Source organism: Sander vitreus, chromosome 22 (assembly GCF_031162955.1).
Source record: "Sander vitreus isolate 19-12246 chromosome 22, sanVit1, whole genome shotgun sequence".
Lineage (NCBI taxonomy): Eukaryota > Metazoa > Chordata > Actinopteri > Perciformes > Percidae > Sander > Sander vitreus.
The window spans coordinates 13,762,746-13,782,141 of NC_135876.1; the positions used below are offsets into that span (position 1 = coordinate 13,762,746).

Sequence of the window (19,396 nt, forward strand, 5' to 3'; positions counted from 1 at the left end):
AGTATCGGATGCTCAACTGAAATTTCAACAGTGGTTATGAAAACCAAAAAGCAATAATGTCAACGTTACAGTTTCATACACCATTATTCACATGAAAAAACATAACAGGGTCGTCATGGGAACACTTTGCATTTCCACAAAAGGTAATGATATGTTGTTGTTTTTTTTTATAGATCGCTACAATGCATCACCCAGTCTGAGGGCTCTCATTCAACCCCCCCCCCACCCCACCCCTCCCTTTTCACATTACAAACATTTATACCTTCAGTGACAGTTTTCCGTTGCCATCCTGTGCATTGTCATTGCCTTAGATGTCCTAGTATTTACAGTGGAGCGCTTTCAGCAAACTAAGCACCGTAAAATATCTGTCTTTTTTAAATGCATGCTTTTTACAGATAAGTCCCTCTGTGCATTTCCTTCTTTTTTGCTAGAAAAAGGAGACTGTCATTATGTACATTGGGAGGACCAAAATGTCTACATAAGTTGATGAATTCCCTCTGTTCTTCAAGAGCCTCCTCTCTGAGTCCACTGTTTTCCCCAAAGTCATTCTCAAATCTGCACGGAGCACTGCAGTTTCTTTTCAGCAAAACACAACGACACAAGTAAAGGGGACTTGTCATGCCATGCAAAAATATCTTTCACTACAACTGCACCCTTGTCTTTTCTTTCCTGCTCTCACACACACCAGGCTGAGGTTGCAGTGGGTCGTTAGAGCTTCTCTTACAGTCACATGCTGGTTTCACAGGTCGGAGAGAGGCTGCCGTCCCCGGGTATCAGGTGGATATCGGATGTAAACATGTGGTTCTCTACTTTGTGTCCACTTTGGTTGCTGTCAGCTTTGACTTCCTCGCCTGCCCCAACCACACCTTGGGTGCAATTTTGTGCTGCTGTCTTAGGTGACAAGGGTCCAACTGCAGCGCCCGCCACTTCCATCAGATGTTTCTCCTCATGGCTCTTTGTGGATTGATCTTCATCGCCAGGTGGGGTGTCTACCACCAGCCTTTTAGGGGACAACGGGCAGGTCTCCTCCTCTGTGACTGGGACCAGATCCTCTGTACTGGGGATGAGCGGTGACATCGCTCCCTCTGGGGAATCGTCTTCCAGGATGCTGGAGCTGATGTCTCCAGGAGAGGTAGTGCTGGGCGGTGTAAGCGGGCCTTCAGCAGAGGTCTTGGTGAAGTTGACCTTTAATTCCTTTAATTTAAGAGGGTTATTCCCTCTTGGAGAGCTCTGGATATTCTCCACAGCACTGGTAAAGCTCTCCCCTTCCTCTATGTGGAGCTCTGATCCATCACCTGGGTTGATGGATTCATAGAGGCCATCTTTGAGTACGACACCAGGAGAGCTGTGGTCATCAATGGCCCTCACTTGGCTGAGATCCAAAGAGGGTGGTGCCCTGGGGTGTCTGATTTGACAGGGCCCAGCATTTTCCTCATCTGAGTTGGAGTCTTGTTCTCGAAATTCTGCTGAGCAGCCTGCAAAGATATCTGGTGAGGAGGGTTGGACCTCCTTCATCTCCAGCTCTACTTCCTCTTTTAATGTAAATTCAGGGCTTTGAGATTTCCTCGGTGAGATGGGGGCAGTCATAGTTGTGCTCAGAGTGCTCATGGAGCTTGTAGTGTTGAGGTTAGTGAAGGACTGTGACTTGGTCATCTGGTTGTACATCTCCTCCAGTTTCTGCACATTAAGGTGCTGTGGGGTCCTGTTTGTCCGCTGGGGATTTCCAGTGGTGTTGATTGTTATACAATTAGGGGAGCTTTGTGGCTCAGGGTTTCTTTCATCTAGAGATTTCAGATCAGTCTCGGAGGATGCGTGCCTGGTCGAGCTGCCCCAGCGGCTTGGCGACAAATGGTTGTCCAGGGAGGTTTTGTCCTCACCTTTCTCCACCACCACATCCATCAGTTCCATACTGCGGGCAAAGGCATCTTTTAGGTTCATTGACACAATGCTGCCATTCCTTTTGGCTCTCTCCAGTGCCTCCCTCCTCTTGATAGCCTTCTCCTGCCTTTTCTGCTCTTTGTAGAACTCAGAGAAGTTGTTTACAATAATGGGGATGGGTAGGGCAATTACCAGCACTCCTGCAATGCAGCAGAGTCCACCCACAATTTTTCCAAGTAAAGTCTGTGGGTAAATGTCACCATAGCCCACTGTAGTCATAGTAATGGTTGCCCACCAGAATGAGGCAGGGATACTGGTGAATTTGGTGGCATCTTCATCTTTCTCAGCAAAGAAGACCAAGCTGGAAAATATCATGATGCCCATGGCAAGAAATAAAATAAGCAGCCCCAGTTCATTGTAGCTCCTTCTCAAAGTAAACCCTAGAGACTGGAGCCCTGTGGAGTGCCTGGCCAACTTCAGGATCCTCAATATTCTCATGATCCTGAATATCTGCACCACACGCCGCACGTTTTGGAACTGCAGCACACTCTTGTTGGACTCAGTTAAGAAGATGGTGACATAGTAGGGCAGGATGGCCAACAAGTCAATGACATTCAGCGGGCCTTTGAAGAACTTCCACTTATTAGGAGAGGAGAGGAAGCGAAGGAGGTACTCCATGGTGAACCAGGCGATACACACGGCCTCCACGTGGGCCAGCTGGGGGTTGTCATTGGCCTGGCCGAACTCGTCTGTGATCTGGAGCTCTGGTAAGGTGTTGAGAGACAGAGCGATGGTGGAGAGGATAATGAACAGGATCGAGATGATGGCTAGAATCTGAAAAGAGAGCACAGAAAGGAATAAAATATTAGCCGGGTCCCAAGAAATGTATCCATGTTCATGTGACTTTCATTATCATTTATAATACACTGAAAACTAAGTTAAATGTTCAGAATTGATATAAAAACACACTACGCCTGAGCCATCCAAACATATAGATCTTGTGTTGTCTCTCTCAATCAGCATGTTATGGCTCAGTAGTTTGGGGCAGATATGGGATACAATGAATAATTATAGGTGTCTGATTTGAATTAAGGACATAAAAAGATGCATTTAAAGGCTGAAAGGTGTGGAGTATAAATTATATAAATGCATGTCACAATGTTGTTTGTATGGACAAAGGAAGACAGCATGGCAATGTCAAATGAAAAAAGAAGGTACCTAAATCTTTGATTGAATGCAGTATTGTGGGATAGATTATTAAATGGGGAGAACATTTACATAAGGGGAAATAACTAGGCCAGAAATCTATTTTGGAAGTAGAGGAGTGTGTTTGTTTGTGTGTGTGTGTGTGTGTGTGTGTGTGTGTGAACCCATCTACAGATAAAAGGATGATGGATTTTGGCTCCACCTGTTTGCAAAGAACTGCCAAAAATCCCTCTATTTCTCTCAGAATATAATGTATTGCTTTCAGTAATAAAAGAAAAGTAACAGCAAACAAGTTTTTGAAAACTTCTCTTCATTCTCGTGAAATTTACAATGCTTTGATATAGTTTCCTGTGCTTCTGCTCTGTAAACGGATGGGTAAGAACATCCTGCATAATCCCAATGAAATCAGCGCAGCATGATGCTGCATTTCAATCAATCAATCAATCCATTTTATTTGTCACATTAAATTGTGCAAGGTACATTTCCAGTGAAATGTTATCCGTCTGATGTAGAGATCGTCTTGCTTGACCACGTAGTCTTGACCGTCTTCACCTTGACCGGCCAGGCTAGCAGAGTCAGCAGGAGCGTTGGGTTCCCTATTCTGATAAGTGACTAGTAGTCATGAGATGGCTGCAGAGATGGTCTTGCTCTCCACCTTTTCCTCTGTGTTTACTGCATTTCAACTGCAGCTCTTTACCTCGACCTTAATAGATCAAATGTATCGTGAAAGAATCAAATCGGGACAAAAGCATACTGTATTGTCCCAGCCTTAGTGAGAAGTATGGTTCTCTCATCATTTACTTCAATAGTACCTCTCCATGTTTTATCTGTGCCTCTGCCTCTGCACCTCCTTACAATGCTGCAGGGATTACCTGTTGTCATTTTTACAAAGCTCAACTCTGCTCAGCCCAGAATCTCAACCCACACAGTTGAAGAGTCTCGGTCCTACACACTATATAACTGCAGCATAACCTCAACAATCAACTGAAATCCAGTGCATGGAAAAAAAAGTCTGCATTCTTTTGTGTGAAGTCCTCTATGACCTGAGCAATATAAAACCTATTAAAATCTAATGAACAAAGATTGAAGAGCCTTAGTCAGGACAGGAAAAACAAGGCACCCTGAATACTAATCACAAATCGCATAAAGTTGCAGAACACACTGATTATCTCATATAAATTTACACAGTGCCACCTGGAGACAGTCACCGTGTGTCCTTTGAGACTTCCCAAATTCAGCAAATATCACGTATTAGTGAATATCATGCAGGGATGGAGCTCAAGGATTTTGCTGATTTTGTCAGCCATTTATATAGTCTATTAGCCTCTAGCTAGCACTGACACAATGGAAAAAAAGTGGTCTTAGGCTAGTGACACCGCCTGAAATAGAACTAAGAAAGTCCTTTTATTAGGCGAGAAAGGGTTGAAAAAGGGTCGAGGCAGATAGCAAAATAGAGACAAGGAGGTGTCACTGCTCAGCACAGGAAGTGTTATCACTAATTGAACACTGCTGCTGATTAGGTTAAACCTATTAGCAGCCAAGTGAGGCAACCTGGGCCTGGCCTAGCAGGGAGCGGAAAGACTGTAGAGTCACAGTAAGGACGTACATTGCTTCCATACCACTGAATGTTTTGGCAAGCACATTTGAGGCTCACCCCCTTGTGCCAAGCCACTCGACCAGAGGACTTTTGCTTGTGTTCCTGTTGCTGAACACCTTGGCACCAAATCATCTCCAAAGGAAGAGGAGTAGATTAGAGCATAGAGATAATTAATTTGATTAGTTTAACATAGTTTAATCTTTCAAATACAGGTACACGAAGAATCTAAATCTATCAATTTATGAAAATACACTCTAAAGTTCACTCATTCCTTAGAGGTCAACTATTCCTTATTTCAATTCCTATTAACTGCCTCAGAGGAAGCAGTTCATCTTCTACTGTTCCACTTTGGAGCAAGTGAGCCCTTTTGAACTGCACTAAGAGCAGCTGAATGGATGGACACACTCAAAGACAAAGAGAGAAAGTGATTCATGTTTTCACTAACCCACACCCATGCAATCTCACCTTCCCACACAGCCATGCACCCCTTGCTCATAGACACCAGCAAATGGCATTTGAGCTTGAGGATGAGCAATCCTAAGGTGGCTTGCATTAACCTACTGTAATTGAGTGGGAGTAGTTAAAAAGATCAATTACTTGGACTCAGTCTTCCTTGCCTCTGATTTGCATGTGTGGTTGCATTAAGTATAGCTTCAAATGGCATGAGTGCTGGATTAATAGATGGAAGCTAGCGCAGCCACACCAGTTGACCTGGAAGTGACCCAACGGAGAAAAGTTAACAGAGACTGGAAATAAAACAAGATATATTTGAGCAAACCGGACACTTTCAAATCTCTGGAGCACTTTTTTGAAGAGGAGTTGAAAGAGTAAAATAACCGGGATTAAAACATCACCAGTGCCCTGATCTTTATTTTACTAAACTAATCAATGTTACCTGCTGACCAAGCTACCTACATACATACCTATACTTCTGTCTGATGAAGATCAACATTTCACTGTGCTTTTACTGAAATGTATAAAAATGGTCTTTGTTTTTATCCTGAGTAGCTAAAATAAGAGCAATTCTATGACTAGAAATTGCTCAATTTGAAGATTAAAAGCAAAATAAAATGCTAAATGATCGACCAAATGGGAGCTGTCATAATTCAGACATGATTTATATTAAAACATGGCCTTAAATAAAGTTGAAGATGCCACGTGTTTTTCTGTATGTAAGCACTTTCTCTGTCTATCTTCCTTGTTTCTGTGGAGGTTTTGATCTCAGGGTGCAGTCAGGTCATGGTCAGGCCAGGCATGAGACCTGATTGGCTTAGAGGCTAACGGGAGGGTAATGTCTTCCGATGATTAGGTGATGTGTGACATGCTTTTCTTGTCCATGGCTATTGAGGCTCTTTTACTATCCCTCCACCATTCTACTGCAAAGACTGCTTAGCATGACTGTGCTGAAAACTGTTTCACTTTAAGACATACAATGAGATGAAAGACAGATGGAGAAAAAGACAGAATTATTCAATGTCACATGACTTTTATTTTTAATCCTTGGATACTTTGGCCTGTACTCCTGAGCACATTATAAAACACATCATGAAAAAACAAATTACTTGACGAATGTCCTCAAAACTAAAAACCCGCTGGCTCAATCCCTCAAGGGACAGCTTAAAAAAATAGTGCCTGTGACAGTGTTGGCAGCAGTTCTGTAGAATATATTTTGTGCATCAAGGGAGTGAATGCGCTTCAGCTACCAACACCCACTCTCACAATTTCAATTCCACAGCTCCTTTAAAGGTAGGATCTGATCCCCTGGGAGACCCGAGCAGGAAGAATGAAGATCATCCAGAGGAGAAAACAGAGTTGAGCCTCTTCTCTGAGCCTCTCTTGATTTCCATCTTCAGCCACCTGTTATCTCAACCACTACTCTTAAAATTGTGAGAATAACCTTTCCTGATCATCTTTTAGTTCCTGCAGGAGGCAGTCAATTGGTCCACTAACTCCTCTCTAAATGTCCTGTCATCAGTGACAGCACTGTGGTTGCACGGTTACACACCCACTTCTCCATCGCCATCATTCCTTAGTTGTTAGTCCCCTGTGGGGAAGAAAATAACCCACACCACACCAGTGGCCCATCTGCCAGCTTGGGGGAGGCTATCGACTGCGTACACATCACATTATGGACACTGAGCCAGGCCCAGCGAGCCCCTATTGATCTTCTCGCTCAGAGCTCCTACAGACCATGATCCACCTCTGAGGTCACCACTGACCCTCCCTCCTTCCCCTTGTGTCATCAATTTGTGCTGGACAAATTGAGCCACTCCTCAGGTATGATAATTTTTTGCAGCGGAATCAATCCAGGTGATTATTGCTATGGTAATTCCGATTGATCCTAGGACTTGTGTGTTATTTCGTCTTCTTTTCCAGTGAGATGATGCAAGAGGGTGTTGGTGTCACATGGCTACACAGCTTTGTGCATGCATTAAAAAAGAAAAGTTAAAAGAATAACAAAATGTGTTAATTTAATGAATTATCATACTAAGTTTACATGAACCAGTGGGCAATTTCATTTCATTATTCAGACCAATAGCTCCATGGAAATAGGTAGACATTTTCCTATTTTCCTGTTTTTGTGTCTAAGTGACTGACGGGAACAACAGTCTTTGAAATTGTTCCAGTATTAAGCAAGATCGCTGCAGTCGGCAGCGGCGAAACAAGCTACAATGTAAGTTAATAGGGCAATTGACAGCTTGTATTTACCTCCACAAAAGTGGAGGTAAATACTTACATTATAGCTTACATTGTAGCTTGAACAATCAGTCACTTAGACACAAAAACAGGAATATAAAAAAATGGTTGAAAGGTTGAAAAAAAATGGTAGTTACCCTTTAATAATGGCACTGAGCGAACATGGCATTTTAAGGTAACTTGCACACATACTAAGAGAGATTTAAAAGACATGGATAGTGAGGGTATGACTTGAATACATGCACCCTTAGAGAGATTCATTATTAATCAACAAAGGAGAAGAGACATCTTCTCTCCCACTCTGTCAAGATTGAGCTGGTTGAGTGCCAAGACTTCACAGAGAGAGAAAAGCAGAGGGGGAATGTGATATTTGGTGGTCATCCACTGTTTTGTCCCACAGCTCCCCCAAAGGTTCAGAAAGGTTTGGAGGAATGCTAGTTATTACCATTTGGACCTCAATTCTAAAGCCATTCGTCTATGAATAAGATAACTGAGTCCATTAAGCGCTGGAGAGAAATAAATTGCAAAACTGATTCGACTGAATCCCTTGATACTGGCGAAATATGTGTGCAATTGAAATGTCCCAAGCCTCTTTTTACAACTTTGCAACAACATCTGATAAAAGAAACCACTCCAGTGTCCATCTGGCATCTTTTTTGGCAACTGCAGTGGGAGTTTAGTGCATAATAATAAAGGCTTATTATTTCAAGATATATCTCTGACAGCTCTCAGTGCAGTCAATAATTGCAGTGGATATAACCCTTTGTCTTGCATAACGCAGCATCACCATACTGTGTCACTTACAATTTAATTCAGCTTCATCAGCAGCTGTCATCAGTCAGCGAGACTATATTACGTATCCCTCTGTGCTTGGCAACCTTAATCAGGAGTATTGGCATGATGTGATTGAAGTCAAAATTTCAGGGTTGATCTCAGCAAGGTGCCTTACAATCAGCATTAGAGACAAACTTTCTAAGTAAATGATTTTTCTTGTTGATTTCTTTGTAAAGCACAAAGCTTTATACACAGAATTCTCTCTCACTTTCATATTATCGCAACAACAGGGGTCCTGAGGGTTTCAGCCAATGTTACATATGCTGAGGGTGTGTGGTTCACTCAGCAGCACAAAAATTGGTTGAGTGGGCTTACAGCCTTTGAGAGGAACCTTATGGCCTTCTACATTATTGAGGAATGTCCCTCCACCATGCACACAATCTTCCACTGTTCCTTCTGGTGGAGTGTATTTTCTTTGTGTTTACTGTACTATATTTCGTTTGAGCTCTTTACCAAACATCATTGTGTCCCCCTTGTCTTCCCATTCTTGTAACATTGCTTGCATGCTATCCCCCTTTCCAGGCTTTATTTATACTGATATTTGTTTGTGTTACTTTCTTTCTTTTTTCTAGCCACAGGGAGGAAAGTGGGCTAGTATGAAATATTTATAGAGTGTGTTCAACTGCTTGGCCAGTAGTTGCACAAACGCGCCTGCACAAAACAGGCACCGCAGCTGTGTGTGTCAGCCTCAGATGAGTTTAGGTTGATTGGCAGATTAAAATATCATACATATAACATTACGTATTAGCTAACACATTTTACTGACAATTCCTGGGGCGCTGTTTGTTCAAGTGACACATTACCAGAATGCCATTAGGAGTATTGCTAATTCACTGTAACAATAACATTGGGTGGGAAATATGCCAGCATATGAACCCTTATGAGTCCTGAGAGTTGCCAAATAGCATAGAGAAGAATCTGACTTTGTTTGGGATGTTGCAGTCAAATTGCGGTGGTATGGAGGAGAAACCATTAATTTGTTGTTTTCAGGGGAAGAATGATACTGGCAGGAAGTGCAGACTACCTGCAACTTTGAGATAAAAGATATTTTCCAAAACTTTGCCAAACTCTGCAGCAAACCCACCGTCAGGGGGGGTTAAGGGTACAGATGACTCCTGCCTAAGTCCCAGCGGGGGCCCATGCAAAGGTCTATGGTGCTGGAGGGTTAGGTAAGGGACCATAACTCCTGACGGGAGGCCTGCTCTGTAGTCACACAAAACTGAACTAAATACGAATTGGAAGTTGAAAAGTTCAGCAAAATCAATGCAAAGCACTGTTGGTCCACATTTGCTTTCTCCTGTCAAATACAAACAAACTCAGAGTTGAAAAGTCCAGCAGAGTCAAAGGTTGGCAACCGTCTTCTACCTCCTTTGTCCAAACAATGGGTCCTTGATTTCACGCAGAAAAAAACAAAAGACTTCTAATTGCAAAGTATGTTGGCTAAAATGATTTTCCAGCAGATATTATTCGCTCTAAAGCTCTAGCTCCGTGAGTTGGATGAAAAGTTTGTCAACAGCAGACTTTTTAATGTTTACAGCTCGTTCACTTTAGAATGAGAGCACTGTAAAAAAATAATGTAGTTATAAACTAATGATATGTTACTAGGCTTAGAAAGTAATGCTAGATTACTACTGTAGGTGAAAGGCTAATTAGCTGGGAATGCTAACATATGCAGCTTACATTAAAGCAAATAAACACACACAGTTTTTCTTATAAAAAAATACAGAAAAACTCCAGTCGAATACTATGATTATTTTTTTCATCTAAGTTCATTAAGTTGATAAACTTTGTATTCGTGTATATTAATGAGTAAACAGGAAGGCCAATTACGTGTGAGTGACATCCAGCGTAGCTTTTTAGGCCACAACACAGCACAACAGCAGCACTCAGGTAAGCTTAAACATTTATGAGCTGGCTGCCACACAATGAGTTCACAGTCACACACTCCCAACAGCTACACTTCAAACGCTAAACTTGACATCACAAGCTAGCAAGGCCATTTCTGGACTCAACCTTGGGAGAAATTTCGCAACTCTCCTTCTCAATCATGTGTATTGATGAATTTATTTAAAGCTCTGATAAGATCCTTGAGCCATCCGCTGAAATAGATATCTAATGCTTGGTCCATCCTATTGTAGACCCTGTAACATAGGCCTCTTCCTCTGTTTTTTTATTTTTTTATTTTAGATTTCTACTCCCAGTATAGTCTTTGGCACAGATATGTTTGCCGTTCAACAAGACTTCATCAGGGCATTATAAAAAAGATTTCCCACAGTGTGCTGTGGACAACTCAGCAGTTTTGTGAATTAAGAGTTGGATGTAAAAGTTCCAGCTGAGGCCAAGCCTCCCAGGAAGGGCAGGGAGGAAAGGCATACACACTGCGCCACAAAGCATAAATTAATGCAAAGAACAAACTGAGATTTAGGACAATGTCTCGATTAGTCTTTTAGCTCTTTTCACTTTCGGGAAACTTCTAATCAATATTTGTTGCTCTCTTTATCTGGCTCTCTATGTCCTTCCTCTGTAATCTGTCCATCACTATTGCCCTCTAAGCCACCTTGCAGGCCCTTGACTTTCACAACACAAATGTCAGGAAAAAAACAGAGAGAGGGAGACTAGGCAGTCACAGGCAGACTTGGCGTCGCAGGGGAGAGTAGGGTGTACTAACTGTGAGGCAGACGCAAAGCTATATTTCCTATTACCTTGTCAAAATTACAAAGATATGGGAGCAAAATTAATTCATGAAACAAAATGAATGTATAATAAGCTTAAAACCTGCAGTAATAAGATACTACTCCTAGTGGGAGAAAATCCAATAAAAGTAATTCCTGTTGTGGTAAAATATGCAAGAATTTGCCATGAGCTATGAGACAGCCAGAGGTTAAGGTTTGCTTGTTCCTATGCCTTTGTCTTCTGTTAACATTACTTTGTTGCTGTGTAATTGCTTTGGCGATGTTTTGCCATTACAATAAATCTTTCTGAGGATCTAGGTATATATATTTACATTAAAACTCAATTTAAACAATGTCCTTCCTCCATGTCCTTTCCCTGCCATATGCATATGTTTCTGAGCGTGCACTGCATGGTGTGTGAGTACATGTGTTTCTGTATGTGTGTCTGCGTTTCTAGGGAGAACAAGCCTCTGGCCCTTATGGCGTGACAACATTATTAACCTATATACCTCTGACTTCCCCCTGCGAGAGAAGGCAGATACAGCCAGTACCCTCCACAGCATGCACATGCGCACGCGCACACACGCACACACACACACACACACACACACACACACACACACACACACACACACACACACACACACACACACACACACACACACACACACACTAGGGCTCTTCCAGTATGCATATATGTGCAAATTATACATGCTCATTGTCTGCATGTGCAAAAGATGAATCTTTTAAACAGCCACAATACCAAAGGACAACAACATAATCACAATACATAACTTTCTTATGTTTTGAGTAATATTCAGCTGAGCAGCTCTGTGTTCAGGGGCGTATGCCTTTATGTGTGACAGAGAGAGAGCGCCAGAGAGAGCAGTCAACAACACTAAGTGTAATTACCACCAAGTGTGATAGGCCCTGCGTCTGAGTATCGATCCCTGTGTTAATCACCCGGCCATGCCCCACACTTCCTCAAGCAACAGACCAGTGGAAGAAAAGAGAAACAAACATGCAGTCCGAACCCTGTAACAGTTAATATTTATGATGCTGTGAGTGCGGCAACTAGCTGGGTGCTTGGCTGCTCCAGAGCTTCGCCTGTACGTATGCAGATAACAACACGGGAAGGATCTCTTACAAGTTCCTCTACCCCCGAGTCTCCTAATAATATCATCCATCTGAGCTTGGAGGCTGAGGTTAGAGGCGTGTGTGTCTGCTTTCCAAAAATGTAGCCTACTCACAATAAGAATTACTCTCCTGTCACCTCTCTAGGGTGCTTTTATGTCACACATAAAAGGGGGAAAACCTCACAGGAAAAACTCTTCCCTACCGTGCATGCACGCACGCACGCACGCACGCACGCACACACACACACATACACACACACACACACCTCAAATGTTTGTAAAATATCCTCAATCCTTTCAATCTTTCCAAAACACACTGTCACATTCGCATGCTCGCACCCACGCACGAGCAACACCCTCACATGAAAAAGAGAACCCCCCCTCCCTCTCTCTCTCCTCCTACCCTCTCGTACCTCTATCTGTTATCTTCAATGACTACGTCTACGTGTCACCTTGCTGTCTGAGTCAAACACTGTAACCATGGGGATGTCTCCCAGCATTACTAACGCAAGTGGAGCAGAACGCAGCTTTGTGACTTAAACATTTTCTCTGTGATGCAGAGCCTTTACCATTCAGCTGAGCGATCCGCAGAAGCCCTTTGAGCAGCGGGATGACAGATTTCAGGGTAAAGACAGGGTACCTGGGGCATTGGAATGCAAAGCAAAAACTTGATGAATGACATCATGAATTCCATCAACATGAGATAACATTTGCAGTTTAGGGAAAACTTTTGTTCAAAAAGGCTTATAGTGCTACAAGTAGGAACATTAAGGTTGTCGCAGAGTGAAGAGAACCACAAGACATGGAAGTATTACTCCACTGGTCACCCACTGAGCTGTAACTGACCTTAGATACATTATTACAGTTGGGCTGTAGTTTAGTAAAAGCTGGACAAAGAGTACACCCACAAGAGGGAGCTCTTCCTCCCTGTGGCGCTGAATTCAACTAGTGAAAATGTCTTTTTGTGACTTTGTGATTTGTTGATTTTCTTTCCCTTTTTTGCAGGGAGGTCATTTGTAAGTGGAGAGAAAACTCCGGTTTAAAGCTCCTGAGTTGTGATGCGCAAAGGAGGAGTTGAATTAATCCCTCATCTCCTTCTCTGTCTCCGTCTCATTTGGGTCTGCAGGAAGACTAGTGGTCACTGTGGAGTCAGCTAATCCTAATCAAGTATAAAGAATAAAGCACAACTCTGAGCCCTGAATGGCACTGCCCTTCATTTATATTCCCCACCACATCAGAATCCAGCATCTACCCCAACACCATCACTCGAAAAATGTGGACTGTTTGACTACTGGCTTCAGATGTGCACATTGTGTCAATCTCACAAAGTCTCTTTCAAGTTGTGTGCTTGCGGTGCAAAACTCTTCAATGTGGCTTTGCTGACTTATTGTTATTCAGCTTTACTTCCAAGGACAGTCCTGTGCCTCCATCACCATGTCTTTAATACTTCACTCACACGAACACCATCCAAACACAAAATCACAGACACACAAGTATGCACACACACTTGCACATACTTTTTTGCATTCCCTGATGTTTCTGAATATCTTTTCTGTATTTCCTCTATGGGGAACTGGGGTGAATATGAACCCAAACTATGTTTACTACAAGAAACACAACTGACAACATGTTTCCTTTCTAATGAGATTCACTCAGATGATGTGTACATGAATATATGCATGAGTGAGATGGACACAACAGGAGAAACAAGACATTCACAAGAGCAACTATGTAAGTGAATGAAGAGTGAAACAACAGACAGCAGAGCCAACAAACAAATAGCAAACCAAAGCCAAAAACTAAATAAGAAATAGACATATAACCTCTTTTTTGATGAAACTGTTGTCCTGCTATATGTGAAATGATATTTCAGAACCTCTAATGATGCTTCCAATCCTGCACCAACATGGTATTTCTAAATCCTATTTTATACCAATTTCAGTTTGGTCATACAACACCTTGATACTGGCATCTGAAAGAGAGAGAGGCTTAGCAACCATGGTGTAAACAACATGTTGAAGCTTGTCTCCGTAACCATAGAAACTTGTGAATGGAATCCCCTATTCTTATATCTGAAAGACGGCCGTCATCACAGGAAAAACTGTAACATTAGAAGAAATGTTGTGCCCATCAAGGCTATGGATATCTTATTTTGCTACTGAAACTTGCATGGATCAGCTAAGTGATTTCAGCGATCATCTTAGCTGGGGCAACCCCTTACAGTACACAGAAGAAAACATGCTGCTCTCTCCCTCGCAATGTGCCATAATGTTTACTTTAGTAATGACTCATGCTGGATCATACTCAGTGGCCGTCACCTACAAAAGAACAGCCAACAGACCACAATATAAATGTCACTTTGGCAAAAAATGTCCATGAATGAGCAATTGAGCGGAGTGCTGCTTCATGGCGGAGGCAAGCAGGGAGCGCTGATAAGGGAGCTGTAATAACAGACCAAATTTCACAGCCTTTGTTCCCCTGCAAATGAGAGTGATGATCACCAGGCTTGGGAGCGGCACTGGGTTACTGTTTCCATGGCGTTAGAATGAGGTGTGCCTATGTGTGTGTGTGTGTGTGTGTGTGTGTGTGTGTGTGTGTGTGTGTGTATACATCTGAGTGGGTGGTAGTGTTGTGTGCAGATTGGGGTGGAGGCTCGGGTATTATTGATAGGCTGCCTGTCCTTGAGAAGGCCAGATTGGGACGCCCCCACTCTTCACGGGAGATTTCCTTTAATTAATCTAGCTAAATGAGGACACAATTACAATTCACACAGGCACACACACACACAGGCGCACACGCACACACACACACACACACACACACACACACACACACACACACACACACACACACACACACACACACACACACCTGCATGCAATCAGCACCACAGAAGTGAGGGAGAGGATTAAAGTGTAGTCAGTATACACATTTAATTCTAAAAGTCACATGAGGAAATTAGTGAATATGTTATAGCAAGACTTTATAGCTCTGTGCAATGTGAGGCTGTATAGGCACAGCTGTGCTTTGAATGTGAGCATGCTAACATGCTCACATTGACAATGCTAAAATGTTGATGTTTAACAGCTAATATTTACCAGGTTTACCATCTTAGTATAGTGTTTTACAATGTTTTACTGATGGGAATGTCATTATGTTTGCAGGTTTTTGGTCATACACCAAAGTATTGAACAAATTAAATGATGACCTGTTGAGGAAGGGATTACCAAATTGCATGGCAATCCATCCAATCGTCAAGATATTTCACTAAAAAACCACAAACGTCAACCTCGTGGTGTTCCAGCAGTCAGGGCATCATCCTCCTCAAAATGTAAAGTTGAAGTTAACCAGCATTGCCATCCCTAAAGCCATACCGCTAGCATGGCCAAAAAAGCAGAATAGTATCTTTCATATTTTCATAAAACATAGAAGTGATTTGTATCTGATCCAATTTGAATAAAAAAATAAAATAAAATGGTGTCTGTGTCTGTCACTTGTGTTGGCAATAGGGGTGGAACAGTACATGTATTTGTATTGAACCGAAACGGTACGGGCGTCACGGTTCGGTTCATGAATTTACACAGAGAATACACGGTATAAAAATAAATAAAACTTATTTAATTATAATAACTTATAAAAATTAATTAATGTAATGCAGAACTAATGTAATGTGGAACTACTGTTAGATACGCTGGTTCTTCAGGGACACCTAATCTGTAGCCCAGCCTTATTAAGCTCTGATTGGCGTGCCGCCTATGTAGCCAAGCTCCGCCTATGTATGCAGTTTTAGTGAGTCAGAGATAGAGTTAGAGGACCTGCCGGCCTCTTTAAGATCGCAAGTTTGGGAAAACTTCAGTTTCCCAGTCAGTTGCAGTAGTACAGGCAAGAGAGTGGTGGATAAGACTGCTGTTGTAGATTAGTGGTACGTTTCCAGCGTCGCAGCTCCGAACCGTAACGTTAGTTGGGACAGACGCCTTGTTTCTTCAGGCTAACTATATTAGCTTTAGCCAGGCAGGGAGTAGCTCTCTGCGGTGAAAAATGGCCGGGAGACTTCGTGATAACGTTACATTAATCAGGTAATTTAGTTTGTCTTTGCAGAGAACAGAGATGCTGTATTTTCAGTTTTATAGCTGATTGTCTTATTTTGTTTACAAGTTACAGATGGAGTCTGGAGAAGATTTGGGGTACTTATTGTTTACGTCTTACTTTACTCACTTCAGGCTGTTGCAGCTAGCTCAGGGGAGAGACTGTATGACACTAGGTGGTACAGCCTGAGACATGCACAATAAAAAAAAATTGCCTCCTGCATTTTTGTTTTGCTTTTCCCTACATTGTACCGAACTCGTACCGAACCGTGATGTCTGAACCGAGGTATGAACCGACCCGTGTCATTTCAATGTGATGTGAGTCAGCGTGGCCATCCGGCTTATGGCCCAGTCAAATCAGGTAATCAGCACAGCTGAGTCGAAGCAGGTATAGGCTTAACAAATCTCTGTGTATAAGACGATAAGCCACCGCAACATTTCCGCAAACACCAAGAGTGTTTCCATGCGGGGGGGAATAGCGGCTGAAAGTGAAAAGATAGCTGTGCAATCAGATTATTTGTCTATTATCTCTCACGTGAGGGAAAGAGCGAGTAACTGCTTACAACCCTCTGTATATCCTTACTAAAGATAGACTTCAAATCCTATTACAATTATCCCTGAAGATTCCACACCCAAAACCACAGGTCCCTGCAGGGGGCAGAGGAGCAGTAAAAGCTGCTGTCGCACCAACAGACAGTGAATTCTCCACACTTGACTAGGGCTGTGACGGTATAGATTATTTCTTACCACGGTGAAGAAGCAACGCATTACTGCGATTTGGCGGTTAACTGCAACCCCCTGGTACGACAGTAGCGTAAGTTGGAGCGAGAATGGCAGGGTGCCTTAAGTGAGTGACGTCAGTGTCTGTGTGGTCGCGCAAGGAGAGCGAGTGGAGAGAGTAGTGTATGAATGTGGCTGTGATGAAAAGTGAGAGGAAAAAGAGATAGCAAAGATGATGTAAAGTGAGTTAAAAGTGAACAATAAAACAACAGGCTTGAGCTTCTCAAGACACAGTGGTTCATCTCTTGTCAAAACGGCGGTGCCGGATCACCATGATGCGGTTATTGTCACAGCCCTACACTTGAGATGTTTTCTTTGTGCAACATGGGTTTAGCACAATGATACACAGTTATTGCAGCCCAGTGTGGGGGTTCATGGTGGGAGATGAGAGAATTGGAGAGTTGAAAAGCAAGACACAGCAAGAGACAAAAATGACAGCCAAGCATTGGCTAAAATACTGTTTAACAAGCTGGTCGCAGGCCAACCACAGTGCGCTGAAACCACTCAAATCACTATACAAACAAGCACTGCAAACACTAGATAAAAAACCAAAGCACTTCCATCACTGCCCAATTCTAAAAGAAAATATCATACATATAATATACATACACACACACACACACACACACACACACACACACACACACACACACACACACACACACACACATATATAAACTAATAAAATATGTAAAGTTGTGCTTGTTATACAACATCATCAATGACTTAGCTCCACAGCCACTTGTAGCCTATATCACCAGAAGAACCAATACTAATTGTGTCACCTGGGGTCTATAAGAGCAGATCCCACTATTCTGTTGCGGAAAGGTGCTTTTAGCCAGTCAGCCTGGTCAGAGGTTCAAGAGAATGGAATGTAATTCCAATTAATATCAGACAAATTTCAGTAACCAATTAAAACAATGCATGATTAATACATGTCAGCACTGAACTGCCTGTTTGCAATGTCATTATACATGTATATACTGTATGTATACTGTATGTCACTACTTCTACCGCTTTTAACAACTGTGTGTCCTTTTCCAACCTTTAAACTGCATGACCTGTTTTTCTTGTTTTTTATTTGATGCATTTTAGGAAGCGTTTTGTAACACCTTGGCCAGGGGCAGCAGATTAAAAATAGCCTCTTGGCTAAATCTGGCATTTGTTATAATGTGTATTTATTAATATGCACAGTTCTTTCTCAAATAAAGTAAACTAAAGCTGATAATAATATAGTTATGATGCTCATTCGCTTGGATGAATCAGAACACGTGAAAAATGTAAACGTGGTTAGTTAGAAGAGATGCTGCCCTTCATGCAGAAGATCCATTCAAGCCCACATGTTGGCAAGCATCTGCACTGCTGAATGTGCAAGACACCAAATCCCAACCAGCTCTGTGGCTGACCGTGACCCTTGAACTCCCACCGGAGGAAAGTACAGGCTGCAATATTGCTAATAGCATCTCTCATAGGCTGTGTAGTACAATTATGAATCAAAATGAAATCCCATAACAATCTAACAAACCGAGCAGCAGCAACGTTTACATGCATACTAACATTCTAAAAAGCCAAATCATCAATTGGGGCATCCTCTAGCTCACCCAGTAAGCGCGTGTGCCCCATGTAGGCTGAGTCACAGGTTCAAATCCAACCTGCTTCCCTTTGCTGCGTGTCATTCCCCATCTCTCTCCCCCTTTCCTGTCTATCCACTGTCACTATCTAATAAAGGGAAAACCCCCCAAAAATTATTTAAAAAAAAGAGCAAACACAGATTTAGCTTCTTAAATGTGAGGATTTGCTGCTTTTATATAATTCTAAATTGAATATCTTTCGAAGGTGGACCGTTAGTTGGACAAAACCAGAATTTTTTTTTTTTTTTTTTTTAAATTTCGTAGACTAAACAATGAATCAATTAATCAAATATAACCTTAAAAATGTAAGTAAAATAAATATTAAAAACAATACAGTAATGCATTTCTTTGTCACTGCAACACCACATGTGATAGAAGTTACAAGGCGCTGCAGAGCAGAATGCACAAAATAATACAGAGGGCAACAAATAATCAGTGCTCATGCTGCTGGGCAGACTCAGTAGAAGGGTGGGTGGCATATTGTGCTCATACCGAAATCCAATGAAGAGTGAACAAACAATTAAACCTTTACACACTGACATTCTTGGATGTGTAATCCTATTACTGAAGGAACTCCTGTGCTACATTAATGAAATGTGAAGTGGATCAGCAGTGTTGACAAAGATGATATTAACTCAGGACATACCATTTGTACAGTTCAGTACAGTAGATTAGGATTACACTTAATAGAAAGGATAGAGATACTGCTAGTGGCTGACGGTGCAAAAATGAGTTGCACATGAGCTCTACACAAGCTACTTCTAATGCTGCCACCCATCTCCTGAGAACCTCATGCAACCAGGAATCATAATGACACTGGTATGTGACTGGTAAAGATGGCCATAGTGTCTGCTACTTCCAGATCATCAGGGTTACAGAA

The 19,396-nt window shown here is 42.2% G+C and overlaps 1 protein-coding gene across 1 annotated transcript in view; it reads right to left on the minus strand.

The window, feature by feature from the left end:
• Positions 1–337: 337 nt before the first annotated feature.
• The window catches only part of kcnb2b (potassium voltage-gated channel subfamily B member 2b), an 83,454-nt gene continuing 64,395 nt past the window's right edge, over positions 338–19,396 (minus strand). The window contains exon 2 of the mRNA XM_078280601.1: positions 338–2,712. Coding sequence (XP_078136727.1) covers positions 727–2,712 — 1,986 coding nt within the window. The 3' untranslated portion in view covers positions 338–726. The remainder of the gene's footprint in view (positions 2,713–19,396) is intronic.